Source organism: Helianthus annuus, chromosome 12, assembly GCF_002127325.2.
Source record: "Helianthus annuus cultivar XRQ/B chromosome 12, HanXRQr2.0-SUNRISE, whole genome shotgun sequence".
NCBI classification, from domain to species: domain Eukaryota; kingdom Viridiplantae; phylum Streptophyta; class Magnoliopsida; order Asterales; family Asteraceae; genus Helianthus; species Helianthus annuus.
Window position 1 is genome coordinate 17410928 of NC_035444.2, and position 27071 is coordinate 17437998.

General features: G+C 38.9%; 1 protein-coding gene across 1 annotated transcript; it reads left to right on the forward strand.

Moving 5' to 3' along the window:
- The first annotated feature begins 2650 nt into the window (after positions 1 to 2650).
- Positions 2651 to 3298, forward strand: LOC110892511. Its single transcript, XM_022139670.1, has one exon. It carries the CDS (start codon positions 2651 to 2653, stop codon positions 3296 to 3298), a length of 648 nt encoding a protein of 215 aa, XP_021995362.1.
- Positions 3299 to 27071: the final 23773 nt, after the last annotated feature.

The following is a 27071-nucleotide window of genomic DNA, read 5'->3' on the forward strand; positions in this document are numbered from 1 at the left end:
GTATGTAGATTAGAGTTGATCAAGAGAAGCTCAAGCTATACTGTATGAAGACAATGTAGACAACAACACTCAAATCAAAGAAGACTACGCCAAATATCAAGTCAAGCAATTGTCACAGAAGATTGGATTCAACATCATCAAGATTTACAAGTAAAATTGAGGGGGAGTAATGTACCCATAATATACACAGTTTATGTACTCTTTTTCCTTGACTAAGTTTTGTCCCACTGGGTTTTTCTTAGCAAGGTTTTAATGAGGCAACATAACTGGTCCTGCAGTATCAGTTAACATCGGTCCTGAAGAATCGTGTAAACATTATCTAGTAGTATAATGTTAACAGTGTATGTGTATTTCTAAATGTCTGAGGGGGAGTGTTATGAATGCAGACATTCAGGCCCATAGGCCAAGCCTGACCTAATGTTAATGGGCTTTAGGGTTGTTGTTGTATTGATCTATATATATGATAGATGTACATGAAATACGGGTGAATCAAATCTTTTTCTTATGTTTGCTCTCTTGTTTATAACAAATTTGTTTTAATTAATACTCAATAAGTTAGAGAAGAAAAAAAGAAATGGACTCCCCTATAGGGAAGCACCTCTTGTGATTGAGTGTAAGAGACGAGTTGAAAAGGAGAGTTGACATGACATGCTATGATGGGCTCGAATGGAAGTTTACCACTTACCTAGATAGGAGCACCCCTCTCACCCTTAGGCCAGGGTGTGTGGCCTCGCGCTACCTCACCAACTCAGCAAAAATGGCGCCCTCCCCCACCCCGCGCATGTTATCAAGGGGGCGCTTCCCCATGTCCGCCAGCATGCTAACGACCATTTTAATGCCAATAATCTGGTACCCATTCCTTTTCCTCCAATCAGATTTCCTTCTTTTTTGATTTCCTTTTTCTTTTTTTTTATATTATTTAAAATGGGCTTTAAACCATTACAATGATGTTAAAGGAAAGGGCTTTAAAGCCCCCATATGAGGTGGCGTCTACGTGGTGCTTATGTAGCTTGATAAAACCCCTAAAGGTTTTATAAAACCCCTAAGGTAGCGTTCGTTTCATGGAATGGAATGGAATGGAATTAGGAAGTTTTTCTTTGTAAAATTGATCTTGGTTGGGGGAGGGAGGAATTTGAAATCCCATGAATTTCTTTAATCTATGAAATTTGTGACTATTTCAACATTCCTTAGAAATCCTTCACTCTAATGAAGGAATGGAATGGAATGTTGAAATAGTCACAAATTTCATAGATTAAAGAAATTCATGGGATTTCAAATTCCTCCCTCCCCAAACCAAGATCAATTTTACAAAGAAAAACTTCCTAATTCCATTCCATTCCATTCCATGAAACGAACGCTACCTAAAGGTTTTATAAAACCCCTAAAGGTTTTATACCACACCATACAGTAAAACCATTCTAGAGAGATATCACATAACTTTTTGATCAGAGAATCAATTATTCATTTGACTCACAGTTTCGCTCGTATGAAAAATATTCAAGTTATGAAAGTAGTTTAAGTTATAAGTAGCATTCTAGCAAGTTGTGTGAAAAATATTATAATTGTTTTAAAATGATAACTGTGTACTATTTGTGTGATTGTAGCAAGTTGTGTGAAAAATATTGTAATTGTTTAATTACACACTATAAATTAGCAACAACTTTCAGTTTTGGGTGCTTGTACCCTTGGCTTTGGGTGTTTTTCAAAAAAAAAAAAAAAAAAGAACTATATGGTTCTGCTTCATACATGTATCACACACCTACCATCTTCCTCCCCACCATACAACCTTTCTTCCATCAAAAATATTCCCGTCTCTCTGAGCATTCTCTTCATCTTTCCCACCATAAAACCCTAGCATTCTCTCTGAATCAGGTAATGTGTAATGTTTGAGTTGTTGATTTTTAGGAATCAATTTATGCTTGCGGTGTCTTTGTGTTTAAGTATGATTTGTTAGACTTTCCAACTTGCTTTAGGCTTGAGTTTGGCTAAAGATGAGAAATGTGTCCAGAGAAACTCTCGATGAAGCTTTGATACACCTGTATTTTAGAGAGATAATTGTGTCCAGAGAATTTGAGTGGTGGCTGACTATAGATTAGACAAAACCACCGTCGGGCACCTCCGGTCGTTTTTTACTCAGATCCGACGGAATCTTAGTGTATAGGGGTTTTGCCTCAGTGATGTTGCGCTCTGGAAAATCATATTCGTTGAGAAAAGGGGGCGACTTGGTTCAGACTGGTTGTGATTGGAGGTGATGATAGTTTTGTGGTAATGGTTTGGTACGACGAAAGACGATTCGAGCACGTCTACCGTGAAGACGATTTGTTGAGATCGGGTGATGGCGGTATAACACCTCCATATCCTCCGACGGAGAAGACGGTCTTCTGAATGTCAGAACGGTGGTTATGGGTGTGGTGGCGAGGTCACTGGCAGTGATGCCGAGAGAACAGAGACTTTAAGAGGCGGTGCGAAGGTTTTGACTTTTGAGAGAGAGAGACACGAGAGTTGTAGCCTATATGAATTATCAATTTTAATTAACAATATGCCTCACGTCCGGATAATATGGCTCACGTCCGGATAATATGGCTTGTGGAAATGGGATTGGAATAAGGAGCCGCGTAGTGAAACCGAATGGCTGGAAGTCGGGAATTTGATGGCGATGCTGCATAAAAAGAAGCTTTCGGGCAAGGATGACAAGTGGGTATGGGGAAATGACGAAGGCACAAGCTTCTCAACGAAAAGCATTCGTAGGGAAATAACACTAAAAGAGTCAGTTTACAGTGATGCTGGTTCTTTTTGGTGGAATTCTTGGGCACCGCTAAAAGTAAATTATCACGCTTGGAGAGTTGAACTGAACAGGGTAGCAGCAAAGGTTTCACTGGTAAATAAGGGGTTACAAATCCCTAATAGTACCTGGAGCAGATGTGGTATGGCCGAGGAATCATGTAACCATATTTTTTTTTATTGTATTTGGGCGAGAAGCGTGTGGTGGAACATCTTAAGATGGATGAAAATCCCGATTCTCTGTAATGCGAGATCGGTATGGGAGATTGTAGCTCATGTGACGGCGCAAGTTGGTTCCAAACGATGGAGGAAAACGGTTCATTTGGTGACTCTCGGTTGTATATGGAGACTATGGTTGGCTAGAAATGAAAAAGAGTTTAAAGGTCTGATGGTGCCGGTCAATAGGATCGTGGAGCACATTAAGGAGGATAAGTTTTTGTGGATTAAACACAGAGCAGGGGGTGGAGCTTTAGACTGGAAAAACTGGCAAGATTTCGACATTTCTTTGTTAGTGTAATTTGTTTTTTTTTTTGTTTGTCCTGCCAGCTCCTTGCTGATTGCTATATTTATATATAGTGCCGTTAAAAAAAACAAATTACTCTCTTTTTAGGTTATTAGTTATATGAATGTAAAAAGTATATTATTTATTTATTTAAATAATTGAAAAAACCTTAGTGTCAACAACTGTGTACAATTGTTAATTATAAAAGCGTAGAGGTTTTACGCTTGATTTTGTTTTGTTTATAACTTTGGTGTCGGGTCTGGTCAGTATTTACATGGGCTAGGACAATTGGGTTCAAAACAAAAGAAGCAACGGTGGAACGTTGTTTCAACATAGGGCTTGGTTTCACCCGTAAATTTTGTTATTTTCATTTTTTTGGCAAATTGTAAGATTGTTAACTATGAGATATCTAACGTTATTTGTGGTAGCTCATATGTTTTGTGTATAATGTATTAATCATTTTTTTGTACTATAGTTTGGTGATATGTCCTGTCCTATAGATGTATATGTCCTGCTCTTTTTCAGCTATGTAACAACAATTGTATATCTATTGAATCTATTATGTGGTTACGTATAGAGTTTTAGTTTGTTGTTAGATACCTCTACACCACAATAATTACAGTCAAATATATATACTTAGTCAAATAATAAATAATTTAAGATACTCAACCCTTATGTTCTTTTCATTTCTTCAAAACAAAAAGCATAAGCTTTACTTTTCTGCACCACCATCTCCTCTCACTCTCCTGCACTTTCGTTGTCTTCGATGACGGTGGCGGTCAGACAGAGAGAGTTTTTGAGGTTTGAGTTTGTCAAAGGTGGGACAAAGCAGAGGGAGTGGTAAAGATGGTTTTCTGTAGCAGCGGCCATGGCGGTCCGACGGGGAGAAGCTACGCAAAATACCCACCGAAGAAACTTTTGTATAACATAGCTAGGTAGGTTGCATGATGTGGATGTTTGAAAAAACAATATGTCTTCAGTTACGTAATATATATAAACTGCCACCCGCCGAATAGCGGCGGGTAATATTTCTAGTTGTTTTAAAATGATAATTGTGTACTATTTGTGTGATTATAGCAAGTTGTGTGAAAAATATTGCAATTGTTTTAAAATGATAAATGTGTACTATTTGTGTGCTTAATATTTAATTTTCCTTTAATAAATTGTTATATGTTATATAGACTCATGAGTATAATAATATACACAAAGTTAACAATTTGTTGTATATAACATGTTTAATGTCTGTCTTTTATTATATATATTGTACTTTTGACTTCTATACACACCCCCCCTCTCACATACTTACAGGTGGGGCCTGCGTGGGATCGACAGTTTTCCTCTCACAAGGGGGGGTATAATCAGGAAGAGGGGGGTGTGTATAGAATTAGCCTTTTTATAAAGTACATTATAATTGTTCATAAGAAGTCATATCTTTGGATGTTAGGAACTAAACATCTTTGTGTTATGTGTACTCACAAACCAAAAAAAAACTCAAATTGTTTGTTTTCCTAACGGGTAAGGGTGTAAGGGGTGCTCACATAATAGGTGAGTCCTCCCTCTTACACATAACCAACCAGAAAGTGCCACGTCAACTCCCCTCTAACACTCCCCTAATACCCCTTTTTGATGGCGGCACTCCCCTATTAGGGGAGTTGGTTTTTTTTTTTTCTAAAATGATGCATGTTTACAAATTAAAAAAAGATTAATAAAAATAAAAATTAAATAAAAGACATTTCATTAAATTAAAAAAAACATTCGAACTAGAAAAAAAAATACATTCAAACTAGAAAAATATAAAAACAAACTACTCGTCGTCCGAATCAACTTCAAGGTGAGGCAAATCTAAACTTCCGAGATGCTCAACGAGATCGTGTTTTAGCCTCCAATGCGTGTCTTCGTCAATGAGCTCCGTATAGGCTGTATCATCGAAGACGGGTTCGAGTGGAGGATCTTGAATATGTACCGGTGCTATCGCCCTTCCGTCGTCTTTTATAATCATGTTGTGTAAAATGGACCTTATCTTTCTCACCGTTTTCGAACGCATTGGACGATTTAGTATTCCCCACTTCGACTTTAACACACCAAACGCCCGTTCCACATCTTTTCTTGCGGCCTCGTGTTGCCTCTTGAACTTTTTTTCATTCGGGTCGTGTGGATATGGAAAAGACTTCACAAACACGGACCAGGTAGGGTAGATCCCATCAGTAAGATAATACCCGCGTTTGTATAAGTGGTTGTTCACTTGAAATGGACAATTTGGCGCCGTTCCGTTTCGTTGAGCAAGAAATAACGGAGATTGTTGCAACACGTTGATGTCGTTTTGTGAACCCGCTGGCCCACAAAAAGCATGCCAAATCCACAAATCTTGAGACGCTACCGCTTCTAACATAACCGTCGGGTATTGATGATCGCCTCTCATGTATTGTCCACGCAATTCTGTGGGGCACATTCTCCAGACGAAGTGTGTACAATCCAGACTACCCAACATACCAGGTAGGTGATGCCTCTCCTCATGAGCCTGATACAATAGCGCGACGCCGTGGCTCGTTGGTCTACGTAGGAATTCACCGCCATACCTTTTACATACCGTCTCGCAGAAATATTCAAGGCACTCACGAGAGGTCCTTTCAGACATATTTAAATACTCGTCCCCCTCGTCTGGTGGGTTACCGGTTGCAAGTTGTTTAATTGCCGAAGTAACCTTTTGCAACGGTGTAAAACTTTTCTTCATTCTCCCGTCTAAGCCTTCTTGAAACCACTCGTCATACGCTTCCACGTCACTAACAATTTTTAGGAACAAAGACTTGGACATACGAAACCTGTGACGAAAAGTATCTTCATTAAATTTTGGATTTTCATCAAAATAATCGGCCATGAGTGTCTCGTGGCCCCCCACACGATCTCGACGGACATAATTTTTTTTACTAGACGATGCCGTGTCTAGTAGCTCCGCTTGTTGGATGAGATTTTGGAAGAAAATTAAGCTACTATCGCTTGACGATGCATCTCCATCGTCGGGAAAGTCGGGTAGGGTAGAAAGAAACGGAAGCTTGGAATCCATTTTGTGTTTGAAAGATTTGAGTTTGAGATTTTTGGTGTGGGTTTGAGAGTGGTGAGTGTGGTAAAAAAAAATGATTTAGGTTGGTTGATATATATTGTTTAAAAAAAATTGAATTTTTTTTTTAATCAAAATCGACCGTTATTCAACGGTCTAATCTCGAACAAAGCGCCAAACCAAGCGGTGAACCCACACCCAAATCACCCCCGAATCGGGACCCCGCATGGATGGCGGCGGTGTTCCCGATCGGGGACTACCCTCACCGAAGGCCCTCCCCGAGAACGCCCCGTACACCCTAAGAGAACAACTCGATCAACAATCATTTTGCCTATAAACTCATATTTTTTTCAAACCATATATACAATATATCACAAGTTGTTGAGTATAACCATGTTAATAAATTCCAAGTATCCAACTTTAACTCAAAAAGACTTGAAGAAACAAAATGTCACTCATATATTCCCGTTATAAGAAAAGAGAGCCTATATAATAAAACAAGGCAATAAAGACAAACTTTAATTAGAATAAATAAAATAAAATTGACCAATGTCTTACCGACACACGTGTAGTCCCCCACACATCACATGCCGCAAAAAGCAACGAGTTAGGCACCATCTTTACTATTTAATTATGGTATTATTATTTTATAAGCATAGACTAGTGGCATATTACAAGTGTTTTTATATTGTTGATTCTATCATATAATATTTTTTTTGGAGTTCTGTTTTTCTAAATTCCTTTTAAGATTATTATTTATATATGTGTCGATTCATGCCATGTTTTCTCCAACGAACGAATTAAATATAAAAGCGAGTAAAAATATTTGAACACGCAAAATGGATTGAAGTTGTCAAAAATGTATTGCATTATTATATTCATATAATTATGTTATTGTTTGTAAAACTTTAGCTTTTTAATCATAGTTAATATATTTGTTATTGAGTGAATTGCGATTGTCCTTTATTTTTATACCAATTTGCAAGTACTTTTATTTATGTTTAAAATTGATGAGTTTTGTACTTATTGTTTCAAAATCTTGCACTGTATGTCCTTTACCCTAACCTAGTTAAATTTTATGTTAGATTTGATCATGCGTCTTGCACATAAGGGCATTTTTGTCATTTAACCTTTAAAATGACTAAATATGTTAATAACTTTAAAAAAACAAAAGGTCTAAATACATAAAAAGTTATAACATACAAATATATATCCAGCCCACCATAAACCATCTTCCACCACCATCCATAAACCATCTACCACCACATTCCAGCCCACCACCACCACCACCACTTACCACCACATGTTGCCACCACCTCCCAACTGTAAATCACCAGCAACACCTAACAATCAAACCCATCCATCTTGTAACACCTCGAAATTTTGTGTCCAATAATGTGTTGACACGTGTCATGAGTTTACACGTGGTATGAAATACTAAATAAAGGACTAAAGTTGACAAACCTTGAAAGTATGTAAATTCGAGAGTTAAAAATGTCAACAAGGGGTAAATATACTGTAAAGTAACCCTAAATGATGCTCGTACCTTCAAACGAATGAATCATGGATCGTACGGAACGAAATGCGGGAGAAAGTGAGAGAATACAAGCTACAGGGGTTAATTGTGTCAACATGTTTAATTTATACCTCTGAGTGACCCTTTGACGAACCCGAGGCTTTGTAACAGTAAAATACGCTCACTAGAATATACGATATAAATTTCGCGAAGTTCCGTTTTAAAACGAGAAAGTTATGATCAAATTCGTATGCGAGGGGTTAAAAGCGTCAACAATAAAAGTTAAGACTTTTCGGATAGTAATTAAACTAACCGGGGACTTAACAATGCGGGTAAAAGTCACGAGGCCCTTAATTGTAAATAATCGAGGGCCAAATCGCAAAGTTACCCCTTTGAAACCGAAAGGTCAGGTTAATGATTACAAAATATTTGAAAATCTTGGAAATCAGACCTCAGGCGGGCCGCGTGAGTGAAACCATCAAGCTGATGCGGGCCGCGCTCCTTATGTTGATTCGTTTACTGACATGAAGATTCAGGCGTCCCGCGTCCATGTTGCCTGAATTCTAATGCGGGCCGCGTGGGAGTCCCAGATGCAGAAAGTTTGGACAGATTCAATGTTTGAGCTTGTGAACGATCATTGATGCATTAATTGAAGCATGGGCGCCCTCTACATGTCCCCTAGCACCCAGGGACACCTGCTAATCATTCATGAGCAATCCTAGAGTGAGTTGTAATGAACTTGTGCACCATAATTCACTATAAAAGGCAAGGCATTGCACCAATGTGAAACACACCTCAAACCTGCCTTCTAGTTCATCTCTGGAGCTCTCAAGCATTCTTCTAACATCCCTAGTCGTGCACCAAGCTTCTGTAAGTTGCCTAAACCTTTGTGGTTTCGTTTTTCCACAGTTTTAGCTTAAAAGTCAATCCGTCGTAATTAACGATTGACTTTACGATAAATCACAAATGGTCCAATGGTTTGTCGAATCAAAGGTAGTTATATGTTGGTAATCATGTAGGCTCTAAACCCCAAAAAGGGAACCCTCTGATTCCCACTCTAACTAGTCCGAATGTCGAGTCAAACGTGCTTAGAAAAAATCAACAGAAATGCTATTTTGCGATTTCATGCATAACCATTTATGTAGATGGTGTGTAATCTGCTTAAACACTCATAAAACATGATAATAAGTATATTAACTAGCCTAAGCTTGTTTGATCCGACCATTTACTGTTTCGACCCGGTTCGGAGCCGAAAGTCGCAAAACTTTGACTTTTGCTTTGACTTCAGTTCTGACCCATTAAAGTATGATTTAGATATGCCTTAGGACTCTCTTAGAACCAGGTTACATGATGGTATAACCCTATGTGACCGGTTCGTTGTTTGTCCGAGTCTTTTACACATTTTCGTTAAATGCTTAAAAGTTGACCGTAACGCCCTTTTTGATTTAAAACGAGAATTTCGGACATGTGAAAGGACCATAACCTTGGTTACTGATTTCTAAGCATGTCCCTAAAATTTCACGTCTATCCGAGGTCCAGAATAGGAGTTATGCTAAATAGCGCAAATTACGGAAACTTTAGTAATTAAATAGCGCAATTAGCATAACGCCTATCTAAACCCAGATTTCGACACCAAACCTTTTACACACTAATGTAAAATAATATTTTGGGATTTTTAAATATTTTTAATTATTTTTAACCTGCTCATAACCTGCGGTTATGGCAACGGTTCGGTAAATACCGAATATACCCTTTTCGGCCATAACTTGAGTTCTACAAGGTCTTTTGACCCGATTCCAGTTGCTACTGATTTTAAATAATAAATAAAGTATTTTGGACTTTATGAACTGTTCGGGAAACATAGATTTCCTGTAGAACTCAGAAACCTCTTTATAAATCTTTAAAACGACCGAATACTCCTACGGGGCATAAAATGGATTTAAACTCGTTACGGGCATTATGGAAGGTATCCTACGGATACCACAACCTCTTTAAAGCATATTGACTTAAGAAATCAGTGTAGGACTCTTACGGTTACCCGTTGCGCCTTTTTGCGCGCATGGTTCGGCTTATGTAACTAGTTTACATAAACTAGCCGAAACGGGTCAAACCATATTGTTTTGACCCCAAAATCCAGAGTGTGGTTATTATACCCATATAAAACAAGTCTTCAAACTTGTTGGGTCCAAATCACATTCCATTCTCGGTTTTCGCCTTTTACGCGATTAAACCGTAATTATCCTTTGAAACTGACCGGTCTAAGCTACGGCTAAATTAAAGACCCGTTAGGATTCTTATAGGTTATTTTAAACCTTCGTTCCAGAATAGGAGACCAGTAAAAGCTATTTGCAATTTATTCGATTAAGAATTTATACTTGCAAAGGTAAATACTTTTAACTTATTTTCCGTTATACGGGCTTGGGTTACGGTATATAGCATACCGCTTGATCGGGCATCAAATTATCCACCGTTGAGTGGGTAATTGAATAAATTTGATCGGCTCGTTTAAACAGTCTTGTTTACTTAAAAGTCTTTGGGGGGTTAATGACCATGTCCCGGATATCCCTGGCAGCATTTTACGAAATGGCCACGACCTAAGCGCGGAGTGTAGGCGTACACTCGTCAGTGCATAAATAGTTGATGTGGTGTGTCTATTAATCTTTAACCCGAACAAGATCCGGGCTACTGAACGCATAAGGAACATGTAATCCGTTCACAAGATTATAAATTTAAGTAATTCTCCCAAGTTATAAAAGAGTTTGTGCCTTGTGCATTCAAATCAATTTTAATAAACATTTTACAAAAGTGTCGGTTGAATGTATTTACCAGTGTAAACTGACGTATTTTCCCAAAAAAGACTAAATGCAGGTACTAAGCGTAACTGGCTGGCTATTTCTCCTTAGCATCAATAAAGGGTCTCGCAAGCTTAAGATGCCTACGTCTGTTGAACAATACTTATATTTTATTTGATCCCCTGTGGATACATTTTCGACTATTCGTAATACATTGATATTGCAAGCAATGGTTGAAATATAATTATCTTTATGCTTCCGCTGTGCATTCATATATTGTGTGGTTTGACTATATTGTTGCCAACTACGTCACGATAATCCCCCACCGGGCCCACTGGTGAGACACGTGGAGATCGGGGTGTGACAGGTTGGTATCAGAGCCAACACTGAGTGAATTAAACACTAGCCTTTGTGTTTAATCTCAGTTACACAATTGCACATACTTGAGTCTAGACAAGGACATAGGACAAATTCGAATTGTTATTCCAGTTTGTCTTTTTATTGTTTATTGTTATTTACAGTTTTGAAAGCAGGAAATATGCCACCAGCAATTAGAAGAGGAAGAGGAGGAAGAGGCAAAGGGCTGATCACTCACAATGATCACGAGGCTGGTCCTTCGAACATGCGAGCTCCTTCCAATACAAGGAGTGAAGAACCACAGAGACGAAGAAGGAACCTCTTTGAACCTGCAAGACATTCTACCTCGCATAGTTCAACACCTTCATACCGTCATTCTTTTGGACCAAACTCAGAAAATGAACCCAATAACCCTCAACCATCATTTATACCGCTCCAGCGATCTGCTTCGCACCGTTCTTATGGCGATCCTTCTTCTTTCTTCGTAGGACAGTTTAACCCGGCTGATTATGTCCAAGAACCAATAGGGTATAACCCTTTAGGACCAGAGGATCACTTTTCTGAAGATAATGCGGTAGATATGGATGAAGATACAGATCCCGTCGAGCCTGCAAGGGGTACTCCCAATCATCCAATCGAGATCTGATGGGTCATCCTTTCATGGAACACCCTATCAAGGTCCCGATAGTTATCAGGCGAGGTTTGACCAATGTAATTGGTACTTCACACCATCTCATCACTTCTCGCCTCATGATCAACAGCGGCAGCAGGATCCCTCAGAGGATTCGCGGTTCGTGGCAGTTACGCCACCGCCACCGCCACCAGTTCAACCAGTAATTCCAGATCCGCCAAGGCGTAGAAGATCAGGCGCGCGAATGTCCACCCGAGGAGGGGAATTCCATTTCAGCACCCCTCGCCACTCGAGTGCGAGTCACTTTCCGTCAGTGCCTGAAGAACCACAATTAGGTGAACCTTCGGGTCACCCTGCAGAGGTGAATTCTGCACCAGTTGCACCACCTCCGCCACGTTTCGGCTATGATAACCCTATACCAGCATATGGCGGTTCCACCGCCTACAATCCGTTTGAGCAGCCGACTCACATGCACTACAACTATAACTATGATGCCGATCCGTACGTGGTAGCGGCTAATTACAATGCCCTCCATGGAACCTCTTGGAGACCAGATTACTCAGCTCATGGGTATCCAATATCTCCTAGACCTCCGGTTCAGCAACCGTCGCAGCAGCCACGTTTTTCTCCATCGGAGCAAGAAGAAAGCCTCCACCGTCTAAACCGGGTGGAACGAGACTTCGAACAAGAACGTAAAAGTAATGGTAGATTCCTTAAAGGCTTTGCAAACCTACTGAAAGGAAGGAAGAAACGAGATCATTAGTCTCCTTATGTATTGTTGTATTTACAATTTAGTCCCTGCGTGGACATTTATCGTATTTCAGTCCCTACGTGGACCTATCTTTTAGTCCCTGCGCGGACATCTATCTTGTATTTGGTCCCTGCGTGGACTTGTTTTTCTATAAACCTCTGCGTAGGTATATACTTATTTAAAAAGTCCCGTTTAGGGCAGCGTGTAATCATCATTATAATTAATGGAATGTTATGTTATAAATTTCATTTTTGTTATTATGTATGAAATAAATCAAAATACATTCCTTTTAAATTAAATCTGCCTAAATAAAGAATCTTAAGAGTGAAACCTAGCCAGGTGTCATTATAGGAGCCGGCCAAGATGGTAAGACCTGATTAAAAGATTCAGATTTCCTGTTAACCTCTGTAAACATGTTAACATTCTTGGCAGATGTGATTCGTTAAAATCGCAGGCGTCATTCTTATATAAGAATCCTTCCAAGGATTCCAAAGCCCAAATTAATGATTTGTAAATCATGGGCTAAATCATCAATGAAGATGATCATTTATTAAACATCCATTAGCGATGTAGTGCCTACGGGCCAAACTTATTAAACATCCATTAGTGATGTAGTGCCTACGGGCCATACTTATTGTCATATAAGACAAAAGGCAGTTGTAGTCTATGACTCCCTGTCCGAAAAGGTAAAAGGACTACGGTTCAAACCTTCATGCCTTGATTCTCTGTAATCTCGGCTTATATTATAAAAACGTCCTTGTGACTAGGCTTTTGTGCCACTAACAATATTGTTTGTAATTAGGATAAGTTATGTTCAAATCCTAAATAAAAGTGAGTAACAAATTAACCAGATATGGTCTCTGTTTACCATGGTTAATGAATTGCCATAAAAGACAATTCCATAATAAACTCCTAAATAAAATTTTATCATTATCTTCTGTAGCAGATTCAAGTTACAATGGCTGATCCAAATGAAGTGAATAGTCACTCGAAAGAAGATGAAAATGATAATGCCCAGATTCATTTGACCGGCGCGGAATTAAAAGCTCTTGTCGACGGTGCTGTTAAGGCAGCCTTGGATCGACAGTATGAAGAATACACTGAATCTCGAAGCAGAACCATATCTAAACCACACTCAAAGCCAAAAACTCACTCAAAATCTCACAGCAAACCACCGTCTAAGCCTAAAAAGGACGATGATAAACACTCATCCAATGAAAACAGTGTTCGTCCTAAGGAAAAAGTGTTTACTGATGCATCTCGCGCCAGGGGTTGCACCTACAAGTATTTCGTATCTTGCAAACCCCGAGACTTCACTGGGGAGAAGGGCGCGGTAGATTGTATGACATGGTTAGACGAGATGGACACCGTGGTGGACATCAGTGGCTGTGCAGAGAGAGACGTGGTAAAGTTTGTTTCGCAATCATTCAAGGGCAAAGCCCTGGCTTGTGGAGGTCGCTGGTTCAGGCCTCGGGGAAAGCTGTTTTGTACAGCATGATGTGGGAGGAATTCATTTCTCTCATCAAGGAAAATTACTGCCCTCAACACGAGATTGAAAAGATAGAATCTGATTTTCTATCGTTGGTTATGACAAACCTTGACTGTCAAGCTTACCTCACGAGCTTCAACACAATGTCCCGGTTGGTTCCGTATCTGGTAACCCCGGAGCCAAAGAGAATAGCTCGTTTTATCGGTGGTTTAGCCCCCGAGATAAAGGCAAGCGTAAAGGCCTCTCGGCCAGCTACCTTTAGATCTGTAGCTGACATATCTTTGTCCCTTACTCTGGATGCGGTCAAACAAAGATCGCTGAGGAACAAAGAAGCTGAGAAGAGAAAACGTGAAGACGACACTTCACGAAGATCGAGCAAGAAGCATCGTGGAAACGGTGATAACAAGAAGGGGTCTGAGTCAAGGAAAGATGGGCAACAACCTGGTGAGAAGCCCAAGTGCAAGAATTGCAAGAGACATCACTTTGGAAAGTGTAGACTCAAATCAAAGTCGCAGACTTAGTCAAAGTCATTTACTTGCGGGATATGCAAGTCCAAGGACCACAAGACCTTGGATTGCAAAAAGATAAAGGATGCAACTTGCTACAGTTGCAACGAGAAGGGGCACATTAGAACCAACTGCCTTAAAAACTCCAAGAAGCCTGAAGAAGCCAAGAAGACTAATGCAAGAGTCTTCAGGATGGATGCGAAAGAAGCAGTGCTAGACGATAACGTGATCACAGGTACTTTCCTTGTAAATGATGTCTTCGCAAGAGTACTTTTTGATTCAGGCGCTGATAAGTCTTTCGTAGATCATAAATTTTGCAAATTGCTGAATATGCCTGTCAAAACCTTAAATGTGAATTATGAGTTAGAGTTAGCAGATGGCACCATAGAAACCGTCTCCACTGTGTTAGATGGATGTGTGATATCCATTAAGAACCACTCTTTTCCTCTATCTCTACTTCCCTTTAAATTGGCCGATTTTGACATAGTATTGGGTATGGACTGGTTATCTCACAACCAGGCCCAAATCGTCTGCAACAGAAAGCAAGTGGTGATAAAGACTCCGTCTGGTGAATCGCTTACCATTCGGGGAGATACCCAGTATGGATTGCCTGAGCAAGTGACTATGCTCAAAGCTTCAAAATGTTTAAAGAAGGGTTGTGTCATCTACATGGCACAAGTAATTATTGAAGAGCCAAAACCAAAGATAGAAGACATTCCCGTCATTTCGGAATATCCAGAAGTTTTCCCGGAAGATCTACCAGGTTTGCCACCAAGTAGGCAAATGGAATTCAGAATTGACATCATTCCTGGAGCAGCACCTGTTGCTAGAGCACCTTACAGGTTAGCACCAACCGAAATGAAGGAGTTGAGGACCTAACTGGATGAACTGCTAGCTAAAGGTTTCATCAAACCTAGTTCGTCTCCCTGGGGAGCACCTGTCCTGTTTGTCAAGAAGAAGGACGGATCGATGCGTCTGTGCATCGATTATCACGAGCTTAATAAGGTCACGATAAAGAATAGATATCCCTTGCCGAGGATCGACGATTTGTTCGATCAGTTACAAGGGGCAAGTTATTTCTTGAAGATTGACTTGAGGTCAGGCTACCATCAACTGAAGGTTAGAGATGAAGACGTACATAAAACCGCATTTAGGACTCGTTATGGTCATTATGAGTTCCTAGTGATGCCTTTTGGGCTCACTAATACACCGGCTGCATTCATGGATCTCATGAATCGCGTCTGCAAGCCGTACTTAGACAAATTCGTCATCGTTTTCATCGACGACATTCTTATCTACTCTAAGAACCAAGCTGACCATGAGAAACACCTTCGCTGTATTCTCAAACTCCTGCATCATGAGAAACTCTATGCCAAATTCTCTAAGTGCGAATTCTGGCTTCGAGAAGTCCAATTCCTAGGACATGTTGTCAGCGAGCGTGGTATCCAAGTGGATCCCGCTAAAGTAGAAGCTGTCATGAATTGGCAAGAGCCAAAGACGCCTACAGAGATTCGTAGTTTCCTGGGGTTAGCAGGATATTACAGGCGTTTCATTGAAAATTTTTCAAGGATTGTTGCGCCCCTAACTTCCTTGACCAAGAAGAAAGTAAAGTTCATTTGGGGCCCTAAGCAGCAAGAGTCCTTTGATATTCTGAAACAAAAGTTGAGCAACGCTCCTGTACTGACATTGCCTGAAGGTACCGAAGAGTTCGTAGTTTACTGCGACGCATCACACACTGGCATGGGGTGTGTGCTTATGCAGAAAGGCAAGGTTATTGCCTATGCTTCAAGACAGTTAAAGGTGCATGAAAAGAATTACACCACCCATGACTTGGAGTTGGGTGCCGTTGTGTTCGCACTAAAACTGTGGAGGCATTATCTGTATGGTATCAAGTTTGTGATCTATTCTGATCATAAGAGCCTTCAACATCTGTTTAATCAGAAGGAATTAAACATGAGGCAGCGCCGTTGGATGGAGACTTTAAATGATTATGATTGTGAAATCAGATATCATCCTGGCAAGGTGAATGTAGTCGCTGATGCCTTAAGTCGAAAGGAAAGGGTGAAACCCATCCGAATCAATGCCAAGAGCATTAAAGTGAAGAATAATTTGATTGAAAGGTTGTTAGCTGCACAGAGGGAAGCTGTGTTGGAAGCTAACTATCCTAAAGAAAAGCTAGGAGTAACTGAGGAGCAGTTAACTCTTAGCAAGGACAGAATTTTACGATTAAATGAACGAATATGGGTTCCAATTTATGGAGGACTACGAGATGTTATCCTCCAGGAAGCCCATAGTTCCAGATATTCTGTTCACCCGGGAGCTGATAAGATGTATCAGGATCTAAAGGCAAATTATTGGTGGATAGGCTTGAAAAAGTCTGTAGCCACTCATGTAGCCAAATGCTTGACTTGTGCGCAAGTCAAGGCTGAGCATCAAAAGCCGTCAGGCTTGCTACAACAGCCTGAACTTCCCGAATGGAAGTGGGAATGTGTAACTATGGATTTTATTACCAAGTTACCCAAGACGAGGAAAGGAAATGATACAATATGGGTTATAGTTGATAGACTGACCAAGTCAGCACATTTCTTACCCATCAAGGAGACTTATAGCTCCGACATGTTAGCCCAGTTATACGTTGATAAGATTGTAGCCTTACATGACATACCTGTGTCTATTATCTCTTACAGAGATACTAGATACACGTCGCATTTTCGGAAAAGTTTCCAGCAATCTTTGGGCACACGTTTGAATTTTAGTACGGCTTACCATCCTCAGACAGACGGTTAGAGTGAGCGTACTATTCAGACATTGGAAGACATGCTACGTGCATGTGCAATCGATTTGGGTGGTAGTTGGGATAAGAACCTACCACTAATCGAATTCTCCTACAACAATAGCTACCATACCAACATTAAGGCTGCGCCCTTCGAGGCATTATACGGTAGAAAGTGTAGATCGCCCGTGTGTTGGGCGGAAGTTGGAGATGTCCAATTATCAGGACCAGAGATAGTCTTCGAAACGACGGACAAGATTGTCCAGATTCGAGACCGTCTCAAGGCTGCCCGAGATAGGCAGAAAAGTTACGCTGATCCAAAGCGTAAAGATTTTCACTTCGAAGTAGGTGAAAAAGTGTTACTTAAAGTATCACCCTGGAAGGGGGTGATGCGTTTCGGTAAGAAAGGCAAACTAAGCTCGAGATACATAGGACCTTTCGAGGTTATCGAACGTGTCGGGTCAGTTGCCTATAAGTTAAACTTACCGGAGGAGCTCAATGGAATTCACACTGTGTTCCACATCTGCAATCTGAAGAAGTGCTTCGCTGATGAATCACTGGTAATACCCCATACAGATGTGCACATAGATGAGAGCTTAAAATTTATGGAAAAACCTTTGTCGATTGAAGATCGACAGGTAAAGAAGCTTCGAAGGAAGCATGTACCTATTGTTAAGGTCAAATGGGATGTCCGTAGAGGTCTCGAATTCACGTGGGAGGTTGAATCCACGATGAAAGAAAAATACCCTTATTTGTTTCAGTAAATCTTGGGTCGAGATTTATTTTAAGGGGGTGAGGATGTAACACCTCTAAATTTTGTGTCCAATAATGTGTTGACACGTGTCATGAGTTTACACGTGGTACGAAATACTAAATAAAGGACTAAAGTTGACAAACCTTGAAAGTATGTAAATTCGAGGGTTAAAAATGTCAACGAGGGGTAAATATACTGTAAAGTAACCCTAAATGATGCTCGTACCTTCAAACGAATGAATCATGGATCGTACGGAGCGAAATGCGGGAGAAAGTGAGAGAATACAAGCTACAGGGGTTAATTGTGTCAACATGTTTAATTTATACCTCTGAGTGACCCTTTGACGAACCCGAGGCTTTGTAACAGTAAAATACGCTCACTAGAATATACGATATAAATTTCGCGAAGTTCCATTTTAAAACGAGAAAGTTATGATCAAATTCGTATGCGAGGGGTTAAAAGCGTCAACAATAAAAGTTAAGGCTTTTCGGATAGTAATTAAACTAACCGGGGACTTAACAATGCGGGTAAAAGTCACGAGGCCCTTAATTGTAAATAATCGAGGGCCAAATCGCAAAGTTACCCCTTCGAAACCGAAAGGTCAGGTTAATGATTACAAAATATTTGAAAATCTTGGAAATCAGACCTCAGGCGGGCCGCGTGAGTGAAACCATCAAGCTGATGCGGGCCGCGCGCCTTATGTTGATTCGTTTACTGACATGAAGATTTAGGCGGCCCGCATCCATGTTGCCTGAATTCTAATGCGGGCCGCGTGGGAGTCCCAGATGCAGAAAGTTTGGACAGATTCAATGTTTGAGCTTGTGAATGATCATTGATGCATTAATTGAAGCATGGGAGCCCTCTACATGTCCCCTAGCACCCAGGGACACCTGCTAATCATCCATGAGCAATCCTAGAGTGAGTTGTAATTATCTTGTGCACCATAATTCACTATAAAAGGCAAGGCATTGCACCAATGTGAAACACACCTCAAACCTGCCTTCTAGTTCATCTCTGGAGCTCTCAAGCATTCTTCTAACATCCCTAGTTATGCACCAAGCTTCTGTAAGTTGCCTAACCCTTTGTGGTTTCGTTTTTCCACAGTTTTAGCTTAAAAGTCAATTTGTCGTAATTAACGATTGACTTTACGATAAATCACAAATGGTCCAGTGGTTTGTTGAATCAAAGGTAGTTATATGTTGGTAATCATGTAGGCTCTAAACCCCAAAAAGGGCACCCTCTGATTCCCACTCTAACTAGTCCGAATGTCGAGTCAAACGTGCTTAAAAAAGTCAACAGAAATGCTATTTTACGATTTCATGCATAACCAGTAATGTAGATGGTGTGTAATCTGTTTAAACACTCATAAAACATGATAATAAGTATATTAACTAGCCTAAGCTTGTTTGATCCGACCATTTACTGTTTCGACCCGGTTCGGAGCTGAAAGTCGCAAAACTTTGACTTTTGCTTTGACTTCAGTTCTGACCCGTTAAATTATGATTTAGATATGCCTTAGGACTCTCTTAGGACCAGGTTACATGATGGTATAACCCTCTGTGACCGGTTCGTTGTTTGTTCGAGTCTTTTACACCTTTCCGTTAAATACTTAAAAGTTGACCGTTACGCCCTTTTTGATTTAAAACGAGAATTTCGGACATGTGAAAGGACCATAACCTTGGTTACTGATTTCTAAGCATGTCCCTAAAATTTCACGTCAATCCGAGGTCCAGAATAGGAGTTATGCTAAATAGCGCAAATTACGGAAACTTTAGTAATTAAATAGCGCAATTAGCATAACGCCTATCTAAACCTAGATTTCGAAACCAAACCTTTTACCCACTAATGTAAAATAATATTTTGGGATTTTAAAGATTTTTAATTATTTTTAACCTGCTCATAACCTGCGGTTATGGCAACGGTTCGGTAAATACCGAATATACCCTTTTCGGCCATAACTTGAGTTCTACAAGGTCTTTTGACCCGATTCCAGTTGCTACTGATTTTAAATAATAAATAAAGTATTTTGGACTTTATGAACTGTTCGGAAAACACAGATTTCCTGTAGAACTCAGAAACCTCTTTATAAATCTTTAAAACGACCGAAATACCCCTACGGGGCATAAAATGGATTTAAATTCGTTACGGGCATTATGGAAGGTATCCTACGGATACCACAACCTCTTTAAAGCATATTGACTTAAGAAATTAGTGTAGGACTCTTACGGTTACCCGTTGCGCCTTTTTGCGCGCACGGTTCGGCTTATGTAACTAGTTTACATAAACTAGCCGAAACGGGTCAAACCATATTGTTTTGACCCCAAAATCCAGAGTGTGGTTATTATACCCATATAAAACAAGTCTTCAAACTTGTTGGGTCCAAATCACATTCCATTCCCGGTTTTCGCCTTTCACGCGATTAAACCGTAATTATCCTTTGAAACTGACCGGTCTAAGCTACGGCTAAATTAAAGACCCGTTAGGATTCTAATAGGTTATTTTAAACCTTCGTTCCAGAATAGGAGACCAGTAAAAGCTATTTTCAATTTATTCGATTAAGGATTTATACTTGCAAAGGTAAATACTTTTAACTTATTTTCCGTTATACGGGCTTGGGTTACGGTATATAGCATACCGCTTGATCGGGCATCAAATTCTCCACCGTTGAGTGGTAATTGAATAAATTTGATCGGCTCGTTTAAACAGTCTTGTTTACTTAAAAGCCTTTGGGGGGTTAATGACCATGTCCCGGATATCCCTGGCAGCATTTTACGAAATGGCCACGACCTAAGCGCGGAGTGTAGGCGTACACTCGTCAGTGCATAAATAGTTGATGTGGTGTGTCTATTAATCTTTAACCCGGACAAGATCCGGGCTACTGAACGCATAAGGAACATGTAATCCGTTCACAAGATTATAAATTTAAGTAATTCTCCCAAGTTATAAAAGAGTTTGTGCCTTGTGCATTCAAATCAATTTTAATAAACATTTTACAAAAGTGTCGGTTGAATGTATTTACCAGTGTAAACTGACGTATTTTCCCAAAAAAGACTAAATGCAGGTACTAAGCGTAATTGGCTGGCTATTTCTCCTTAGCATCAATAAGGAGTCTCGCAAGCTTAAGATGCCTACGTCTGTTGAACAATACTTATATTTTATTTGATCCCCTGTGGATACATTTTCGACTATTCGTAATACATTGATATTGCAAGCAATGGTTGAAATATAATTATCTTTATGCTTCCGCTGTGCGTTCATATATTGTGTGGTTTGGCTATATTGTTGCCAACTACGTCACGATAATCCCCCACCGGGCACACTGGTGAGACACGTGGAGATCGGGGTGTGACACATCTCTCTCTCTCTCTCTCTCTCTCCTAAACCCCAGAGACAATTCCTCTATCAACATCCATATCAAATCCCCCATCAAAATCACTAGATTAACATAAGAACGCTCAAATTAAAGTTAAATCCCAGCTCAAATAAACAAACATAAAATCCACAATTACATATTAAATCTCAACAATAACCCGTCTTGACACTGTTTGTAAGTCACAGATCTGGGGTTGGGGTTCCGTCAGATCGACGACGGAGATGAAGGCGACGACGTAGATGAGGTGGTTCTGGTTGGGTGGCCGAATTAACTTTGAAAACTTTTACCAAAAGAGCCTTTAGCACACTTGTACAAAGTTAGTTCTATAAAACTTTCTCCGATTCTTCAAATGTACCCATCAAAATCCACCCTCTAGGTTCTCTGCATGTACGCATGTGTCCTAAATTCACACATTTCTCGCTGATCTTGATGCTAATTTGTTATTTTTGTTTAACAGATGAGAAGTACTTTGTGTCGGAGTTGATTAATTTCAAAGATTGATCGAATTCGTTCACTAGAGATCCGTATTAACTATGAATTCTGTGATTGTGTTGATGGTACTGATGAACCCTAGTAGCAAGAGGTGGTGGTTAATGGTGGCGGTGGAGGGGAGGCAGAGAAAGAGAGAGGGGTTAGATAGAGAGAGAAGCAGATAAGGTTGTTTTATTAATTTTTGATATACACACATACATATATATTCTATTAATTTTGTATATTTGTTTTTGATTTATTTGTTAGCTTTTTTTAATAAACTGGTAAAAAGACTAAGATACCCTTGTGTGAAATGATTTAACATAAAAAATTAACTGAGTTAGGGTTAAAGGACATATAGGGCAAGATTTTGAAACAATAAGTACAAAATTCGTCAATTTTAAACATAAAGGACAGCGTCTGCAAATGGATATAAAGATAAAGGACAATCCTTGGAATTCACTCTTTGTTATTAATAAAAGGTAACAAAACACCCATCATTTTTGTAATAAATGACTAGTCGATTATAATTTGGTTCTGGCTCAACTGTTCGTTTCCTCAAAAGGTTGAATCCCCTAAACTATGACCGACATTAAGTCAATCCGTTTCACACCAATCATATCATCGTATGAGATGTAAATTAAGTTCAGCATGTGGTTCGCTTAAACGATGGTCCCATCAAATGGATAAATAAATACACAAGAAATCTTTGTGGTAATTAGGTTCATCTTAGACTAGTTGAAATTGAACCCCAATCACTTCTCATACATCTAAATCTAATATTTAAATCGGCCCGAGCTCATGTTAAAAAGAAAATCACTTTATTCCTTGCCACACCTAGTAATGGGAATCTAGAAAACCAGAAAAGTAACATAAATATTACAAGCCAATGACCATACTATTTCAGCACCTCTTTAACGTAAAATGAAAAATTTGTGAAAGATGAAAAGTATGGAGGGATCAAAGTTGAAAATTAAAAAGTGTTGGGGTTAAATTGAAAAGTTGAAAATCTTTGGGTTAAAACTAAAAAAGTCAAAGGGGTTAAAATGCAAAAGATAAAAACCTTTGGGTTAAAAGTGAAAATGCAAATTTCTTTTGAAAAACTCCCGATGCATATGTTACAACTATATAAAGCAACAAAAGGTTGTTAATTTATAGTTTGAAAATTTCATTTACACCCCTTAATTTTAATAAATTTAGTATATGACCATACAATTTTAATAAAAAAATATTTGTGTTTTTTAACGAATTTACATTACAGCCCTGAAGTTTAATAAAGTTACCAACACTCTATGAACTCTAAGCTGCAATGGTTATCAACGACGTCTAGCTTTCATTTTTCTTACACAAAGTTACCTGTGTTGCGCAATCTTTTTTCTTTTTTTTTTGCTATACAAAGTGCCAGTACAATTTTGATACTATAATAAAACAAACTAATAAAATCATATTATCGCCGCAACACGCGAGTTCATATTACTATTACTATTACTATTACTAGTATATTACAACTACCGACTTTACGTGAATAGTGACTTGTTTTTTTTCTTTGTCTATTTGTTTTTTTTATTTGTCTTTTTCTTCTTTTTTTATACTTTTACCTTTCAATTTTTACCATTGACAATTACAACCCTTTAATTTTCTAAAGACTTTGTAATCGAGTTTTACGTGTTTTTTTATGTATATGCGGGTATAAATTGAAGTTAATTTATGTTTCGCTGTAATGTTTTTCCAGAAATGAGTCGGGTCAAATATAATATCTTCTTATGCTTATTATTATGTACGTCTTCAGTTGGTCTACGATTTGGCATGATTTTTTTTTTCCAGAAATGAGTCGGGTCAAATATAATACGCTTTCGTGCTTATTTTTATGTACAGTTTTAGTTAGTCTATGTTTTAACGTAAATTTATTTAGGAATAACGCACGGGACAATTTACTAAGAAATATGATTTAAGTAAATTTATTGACAAGTCGTTGTATGGGTCCCCCGTACTATCGTGTTTGACCGAAAGATGTGTTGGTTTCCACTTAAATGTTAAGGGTAATCCCTACAAGGTAACTCTCAATTTGTTGGCTGGTCCTATTCACACCACAATATAAACCAACCAATCTTTATGTTCGGTTTCTTTTGAAACCACACATTCAACAATTTATATTTGGTCAAAGGATTTATGTAGATAAACCGTTAAAATGACATAAAAACCTTAGTTTTCTAAATAGAAAATTCCTTTAATATATAAAACAAACGAACATACTCGGTAAAATTCCACTTATGGTAGGGATGGGGTGGGGAGGGTGAAATAAAAAACAAACCTTTCCTCTATTATGATTTAGACCGCCGGCTAAAAAAAATCCTTTGATGTATGATTCGGTGATTTACAATATTTCCATACAAAGAAATAGACTAAGCGGCTGTTTGACAACTTCTGAATGGTTAAGTGTTGAACCAGTAAGAGGTCCGAACCATTAAGTGGTGAACCAGTAAGAGATTTGAATCATTAAGAGCTAGTATAATGTTTAACCGCTCAGAGGCAAATGTCTGACCAATTCAGATTAGAGGTCTTAACCATTCCGACTCAGTATAATGCTTAACCATTCAGAGGCAAATGTCTGAACCATTCAGACATCTGCTCGCAAAACGAACAATCTGAATCATTAAGTGCTCAACCAGTAAGAGGTCTGAACCATTAAGAACCCCAATAAAAGCTAAACAAACAGCCCCTAAGAGTTTCAAGGTCTTAATCCAGTATAAAATAAGTTATATGGTTTTAATTTAAACTATTCAAACACTGGAATCTATTTCGATAAGATATTAATAAGGATTTAGATAGATATACATATTAGGATTACATTTAAGATTTTTTATGCTTACATTATTCTATTTTAAACGTAAGATTTATTCTAGGCGACGTGGGTTAGTATCATAAATTAGAGTCCAATAAAAGTTACAAGATGTTAAGTTTGAAAGATTGTGGACACAACTCTATAATGAACACATATCCTTCAAAGGAGAGTTGGCAATGAGCGAGCTGAGACGACATCACTCACGACTCAAACTTCCAACAATACGTCTCGAACTGGTTCGATTCATAATCTTCAATTAGACATCAGAGCTAGAAGTTGACTCATATTTAACTTGAGCCAGCTTGTTGTACTATAAGGATTGATGGTTATTTTCAAATTACAACGATTTTGTATGTTTTTATACAAGCCTCAAGTAATAAGTTAATCGCTAACTCAAATATACAAGACTCAAATAAGAGTATGTAACTACCAATATACAAGGAAAATAAAGAATGAGAATTTATTTGATCAAGCCATCTTCAATTCATAGTTGTTGACCCTACTTTAAACGGATAATGAGTAATTATCCAGTTCGATAGAACAAAAATATGGTTTGGGTATTATGATGTAATACACCTTTAATTGTTTATATTCTCCCTCTTATTTTTTATGAGTAACCAAACGGGTATAGAAAATGTTTCAAGCATGCAATTCAATTCGATAATCAAGTTATAAAACCGTTTGAATGACAACTTTTTAGTATAAAGATGAGTTGTTGAATACTTTTAGTACAATCTTATTTATTGCAACTCTCATAAATTGTTAATTAAAGCATTATAATATTTGAATATTTATTATAAGGGTAAATTACACTTTTCATCCTTTATGTTTGCATCAGATTGTAATGGATAGTCTTTAACTTCAATAATTACAGTCACAATCCTTTATTTGCAAAGTCCATTACACCGTAGGTCCTTTAGCACTAACCTAGTTAAAATTTTCAATTAAGTCTATTCACTTAAGGGTATTCTAGTCATTTCATGTTTTTATCTAAAATGCTTCTCAATAAATAAAACCAAAAATATAACATATAAACCACATCTCATTTCATCATCTTTAAACTCTCTCCCTTTCAAGAATAAAACAACCACCACCGCCAGCAACATCACCACCGTCACCACCGCCGATTACGACTACCACCATCGCCCCGCCTCTGCAACCACCGTCACTTATTTAAACTCTCTCTATAAACTAAAACCAATGCCAATCGACAATCGAATTCTCGACAACAATAAAACAAAACAAACGATTAAACAAGTCTGTTACCAGGTTCAATCAAGAAATGATTAAACGTTTATTCTGTATCAATCTCCCGGAAACACATTTCGTTCAAATAATCCATCCAAAGAAAGCACAAACTTGTTTATTCTCAGAAATCTTAAGGTCGACTATCTTAAGGTCGACTATCTTAAGGTCGACTGGAGGTACTCCCATGCTGCCGCCACTCCCCTACCGAACACTTCTCCTCCACCCTCTCGACAGATCTGTGATTTACAGATCTGGCTTCTCAATGTCCCCATCAACATTGCCTCTCCTCTAGCATCTGAAAAATACCTTCTTCCTATGGCAACCAATCACCAATCAACTGCTCCAAATCAAACAAGAAAATAGAAAAATTAAGGTCGACTGGTAGTACTCGTGGTGTTGGGATGGTTGACGGAAAAGAAGGACGTAGAGAGAGAGAGAGAGAAATAAAGAATGTTGCGGTGGTGGTGGTGGTGCTAGGGCGGTTGTGCAGATGGTAGTGGGTTTAGGGTTTCTAGATCGTCATTCAGATTTGTGTGAGGGTGGTTAGTGGTGGTTGCAGGTGGTGGTTAGTGCTAGTTGTGTGATGGTGGTTAGTAGTGGTTATAGGCAGTGTTGTAAAAGTCAGCCTACTCGGCCTTGTAGTCGGCGAGTACTCGGTCCTCGGACCACCTCCGAGGCGAGTTTACCCTAGTCGGACTTGACTAGTCAGCGACGGTCAAAATCGGCCTACTCGGCCTGTACTCGGACTACTCGGCCTTGTACTCAGACTAGTCGGCCTTGTATTTAGAATAATTCGGACTTGTACTCGGCCTACTTAGCCTTGTACTCGGACTACTCGGCCTACTTGGCCTTCTACTCGGACTACTCGGCCTTATACTCGGTGAGATTTGAACTTCAAACATATTTCATTTTAAATTATACTTATTTTGACATGAATTATGCTTCTTTTAACATATCTATATATATAATATATGAATAAAGTGTGGGACACGTGTCCCTCTATTATGCAACCATTTTATGTTTTTGGCGGGAAAATGTGGGATGTCTATGTTTCACGCACGGGATCCGAATTAGTTTGCCCATTTTGTTTATTTTGACCCGGGTATATAATATACCTAAATTCCGTAAATCATTCATTCTCCAAATTAAAAACCCTAAATCGTTTCATCTTCTTCCCAGCCCTGCTCTTGTCAATTGAAGATTAATGTTCGGATTCAGCATCGGAAGTTA